This window comes from Aphanomyces astaci, assembly GCF_000520075.1.
Source record: "Aphanomyces astaci strain APO3 unplaced genomic scaffold supercont1.9, whole genome shotgun sequence".
Lineage (NCBI taxonomy): Eukaryota > Oomycota > Saprolegniomycetes > Saprolegniales > Verrucalvaceae > Aphanomyces > Aphanomyces astaci.
The window spans coordinates 131,856-136,543 of record NW_009798272.1 but is presented as its reverse complement, the minus strand read 5'-3'; the positions used below and the strand labels follow the sequence as shown (position 1 = coordinate 136,543).

The 4,688-nt window shown below is 50.1% G+C and overlaps 3 protein-coding genes across 3 annotated transcripts in view; 2 read left to right on the top strand and 1 right to left on the bottom strand.

Moving 5' to 3' along the window:
* Nucleotides 1-288, top strand: part of H257_04897 (hypothetical protein) — a gene marked incomplete at both ends in the record, with an annotated part of 5,809 nt that extends 5,521 nt beyond the window's left edge. Inside the window, one exon of the mRNA XM_009829553.1 lies at nt 13-288. Within this exon, the coding sequence (XP_009827855.1) occupies nt 13-288 (276 nt within the window). The remainder of the gene's footprint in view (nt 1-12) is intronic.
* A 2,216-nt stretch (nt 289-2,504) lies between these two features.
* Nucleotides 2,505-3,020, bottom strand: H257_04896 (hypothetical protein; the record flags this gene model as incomplete). Its single annotated transcript, XM_009829552.1, has 2 exons — nt 2,505-2,740; nt 2,990-3,020. The coding sequence occupies 2 exons, from the start codon at nt 3,018-3,020 to the stop codon at nt 2,505-2,507; spliced, it is 267 nt and encodes an 88-aa protein (XP_009827854.1).
* On the top strand, nt 2,975-3,798 carry H257_04895 (hypothetical protein). The gene has a single exon (XM_009829551.1). It carries the CDS (start codon nt 2,995-2,997, stop codon nt 3,754-3,756), a length of 762 nt encoding a protein of 253 aa, XP_009827853.1. The 5' UTR covers nt 2,975-2,994; the 3' UTR covers nt 3,757-3,798.
* The last annotated feature ends 890 nt before the right edge of the window (nt 3,799-4,688 follow it).

The following is a 4,688-nucleotide window of genomic DNA, read 5'->3' as shown; positions in this document are numbered from 1 at the left end:
ATCGAGGCGCAGATCGCGTTTGGCGATGGCGGATTTCATGTGGAGCGCCTGGACGAAGCGCGCTGCGTGGATGGCCAACACCAAGTTTTGGTGAAGTGGCTTGGACTTGACGATGAAGAATCGTCCTGGGAACCTGCGGCGAATTTGCTGGACGACATTCCAGTCGTATTTCGCAAGTGGGCGGCGGCGAACAAGGAAGACCCTGCCGTGACCGCCCTCATCAAGACACGACTTTCCGTAGGAGGGGAAGTGTTCTGCAGCGTGCAGAGCAATTGGGTCGCGCGTTAGTTTGACCCATTGCAAACACACACACTCAGTGTGTGTGGCGTGTCAAAAGTTCCGATATCTTAGTGGAGGTACTGAGTACTTAAGTGAGTGGTAGTCAGTAGGCGCCTCGTGGCGTGTTTAACCTCACTAATGCCAGTGTGTATATTTGCTGCCTTGACGAAGGTCCCGTGGCCGAAAGTCAAGAAGAAGCGGGAGACAAAACAAGCCCTGTGATTGCTAGAAGCTCTGCGAGTTCATCAGTGACCCCAGTACTTCCAGGAAACACCGCGCTTCACTGACATCGGTGGTGGCTTTGTTGGTGTGTGCGTGAGTGCAGTTGAAGCTGCTCTGACGTCTGACGCATACACCAACAAGGCCACCACGGGGAACTCCCACCGTTGCTAGCTACGACTCTTGGTTTTGTCAATGGTCTTTTTGTGGGTCTTGTCCTGTTGGTGGTCTTTCGGTTCGTCGTGTGGACTCTGACCATCCTAGTGGGCTTGCGGGGGGACTTGCCGGTGGTAGATTGCGGTGGGTCATGTCGTGGATCTTCCCACAAGACCCACCACAAGCACTACTAAAAAATGAAATAGATCCCGCCAAACGTATCAATTGTGATTGCGGCGGGATACTGGTTTGGGGAGTCATGTAGGGTACCCAGTTACAAGGCAATACATTGAAGCTTTCCCTGGCGACTGCAGCGGTCCTGAACGAGTCATTTTTGGCGGTCCATTGCGTCATCTCAGTCGTGTGTGTCCTTCAGTATTAAACATAGTCTCACCGCAGAGCGTCTGTCACTGAGAATGCAACCACAGCACGCTGAAAACGCCGGCGGATATTCCACTAAACGCCGAACATCACACCAACCACCAACGACCACAACATGAACAGATTCTAGGCTGTCGATGGTAAATGCTGCTTGGGTGACATCGTTCTTGGTGGCGTACGCCCTGTGGTGAGACTCCGTTGACCGAAGGATATACGCAACCGAGACGACTTGCGGATCAGCAGAAGCTCAAGTTCTCGATGGTGTTTGCAGCGTTCGTTGGAGTCGTGTCGGTTGTGTTTGCCCTACCGAAGAGCACGCACCATAAACACTACTCCAACGATCGATGCAAACACCGTCAACCCGGTATAATGGTATGCGCCCTACTGTGTTCTCTGGCGTTTCAAGGGAGGCGGGTGCCTTTGGGCTGTCTCTGGTGTCTGCGGCAAAAAATGGTATTACTGTGGCGCCCTTCGTGACGAATGTTGCGTGGTAAGTCATCATCGGCTGCACTTTTGATATTTGTAGCGTCTGTATTAAGTTATACTAAATACGTATTCGTCGTCCATTACTTGCCATTGTCGATTGTGCTGGTTCCTTTTTCGTCGATGCTGCAGGTACCAACAGAGGTCGATTGCATGGGTTCATGGCGTGGCGGTCGACGGCAGCGTCATTTCATGGGACACGGCCTGATACTATTTGCATGTGAGATGCGGCAGTCGATAGCGTAGGTATACCGTGTCCTGGAGCGATTCATGACGTCTACCGCGGATGGCACCGTCGATAACGATAATGTCTTGTTTGGTTGTGGCACTTTGTGTGGTTGATACGGATCAGGAGGTTCAGAGGGGACACGTTTACTTTGGCGGTGGATAAAGTGTGCCCTGTATCGACTGCCGCTGCATGCACGTATCGAGGTCGTGCGTGCAGCGGCGTTCGATCCTGGCGCAGGTGGTACTGCGCTCGGGGTTTCGGGGTTCTGCCAATGCAAAACCTTTAATATTACATAAATGGTGACTACCTGACTTATTACGCTTGAGGGGATATTTTTGGGCATTTCTCTCAAAAAAGTGTTCCTCACATTTTGCATTTCCCAAAACCATCTAGTGCTATAATAATCCAAATCACAAGCCTGATCCCTGAAAAGCAAAAGCAGTCAGAAAATTCCTAAATTGACTCCCTCTATTGAAGTGGTGGTGGCAGCAGCTGGCATCGCCAAACTATAAAACCTTGTACTTCACAGTATAATAAAATATTGTTCCAACAGCATCCCTGGATGGACTACAATCATACATATGTATCAACGTGCAAGTACAATCGATATTTCGAGGTAATATATGCCTTAGCATGGACATACAAAAGAGAAAGAAAGCTATAGCTGCCTTAACGCTTGGAAGAAAACCATGATCTAAGCACAAGCACATGCATGGAGGCAGGGATAAGGGAAAGTCTGCATGGATATTTGTCTTGTTTATGAGCTGGCGTCGGACGGGCTGGACGTGTAGTCGGGTTGCTTCTTGCTCTCATGGTAGTCGCGCACGCTTTGAAAGTACGGATGGGCCATCGCCTCCTTGGCCGTCAGCCGTTCCTGGTGGTCAAACTTGAGCAGTCCGTCCAAAAAGTCCAGCGCGTCCGCCAACACCAAGTAAGTGTTTGTTGTCGGGAGTGACGAACTTGTCCCAGGGTAGTTCGATTTTGGCACCTTTTCTTGGAAAAACGGCCATTTTATGCCATTTTTTGTGACATCAGACCCGGCCTAAAGAAGGTTGCTGCTTACTGTACTACTACTACCGGTACCGGTAGCATGCACGCACCCATCTCCCGTCAAGGGATATGATAGATATACGTATACAAATGCATTGCCAATCATAGAAGGTTTCGCCATGTACCAGTATTTATAAGGGCTTGCGTATATCATATTTATATATGCAACTAACTGTATGAGGAAACGCCCACCCTCGATGAAGCGGCGAGAGCGAGTTTCCATCTGTTTGGTCAAAGTCGATGATGACAGTTTGCCTTTCCCCCCATTGCTCAACATTAATTGCTCAAGCATGGTTACCTCGTTGTTGACAACGTGGGCAACATGGTTCGGGGGCATGACCCAGCTCTTCTGTCCATGGCCCCACTCGTTGCAGTATCACGCCCGCGACTGCCGCGACTTCCACATCCATTCGTTTCCTTCAGTCAAGTTCCAGTCGCACCTGGACAGGGGAAGCGCGGCGAACATGCCGTTTGCCCTCGTACCCGATCTGGGGGGGATTTGGTATTTGCATGGCAACGACCACGCGTCCACCAAGCTGAGCTCGTTTGCAAACATCCAACAGATCGTCGAACACGACGCGTACACGTTCACGACGTACGAAGGCCGGGGTGCAGCGTTCTCCGACGTCGGTGGCCTCCACTCGTTCCTTCGCCACGCGGGCGTGACGTATCGCGTTACAGCCACCAACAACACAGCGTACCGCATCACACCGGAACTGCATTTGCCGCCCCTGCTGATGGGATTGACACTGGTCGTGCCAGGGTTCGTTGCAACGTTTGACCTGCTCAAGACAAGCGACCCCGACGTCCTCGTTCGAGCCTCCACAGTGCTGACGCGAGAGGCCACTCCGTACAACATGCTGCGCATCGTCGACGCCGAAGGTCAGCTTACACCAAAGTACTACTCGCATTACATCAAGAATATTCCCCCGACCCTGGTCGTAGCCCAACAACTCTAGGTTGGAACTGCCTAGGAACGTGATCCCTATTTCCATATTCACTAAAACACGTTTTGGTGGATGGTGCTTGGTGCCTGGGGAAAAGATTATTTTCGAGCAAACGATGGATTATTTCCGAGCGAGGCTTTGGGATGGAGCATTTTAGAGCGTACTTAGATTGTTGCAGTCTTTTCGAGCATAAGCTGTGATGGAGTGGATTGTTTTAGAGCATTACGGATATCAATTACCTAATGTAACATCCCTCAGTTTACACTGGGACAAACTGGATTGATAGAGAAGATATATTCCCAAGTGGGATAAACTGGGACAATTGATGCCTTTCGATTCAATTTTGGATACACAACACACAGTCCACAAGGGGTTTGCGCATTACACGTACGTTATCCGGGGTGGAGACGTAGTCTCCGTGGGGGAAAGGGTACGGTTCTGGTGAAAGAATTCTGGGGCTAGTGACCATGATGAAGTCAACAATTATTGTTTGGGATGCAGTGGGATAAATGGGTATATCCCCACGGATAATATCAAGTATTTAACACTTCGGAGTAAGTTTCACTAACAGCACCACTTTACAGTACTCAGCATTGGCATTTTAATTTCCATATGATATTATTTGCTCGGAAATTCGCCAATGACTAACACATGTTCTTGTGCTATTAAGTGCGCTCGGAAAGTGTCTCTCTGGACTATTTTGCTCGAAATCGATCCATTCTCAGGCGTGCTCGGAAATGCTCCATCATTTGCTCGAAAAAAATGCGCACCCTGGTGCCTGTGTGGCAGTTTGGGGGGGCGTCCTGACTTGAAAATCCCGGCCTTCCAGGTGAAGTGCTTGGAAAACTCGTGGATCAGGTTGTGAAAGGCGTCGAGTGGCAAGGACACGGTCGTTATGAATGCACTGCGGTCTATCGTACCATACAACACTATCCATGGACTCG

Bases quoted from the DNA above. Each gene is read 5' to 3' on its own strand.
- H257_04895 (XM_009829551.1), top strand. From the start codon at position 2,995: ATGAAGCGGCGAGAGCGAGTTTCCATCTGTTTGGTCAAAGTCGATGAT.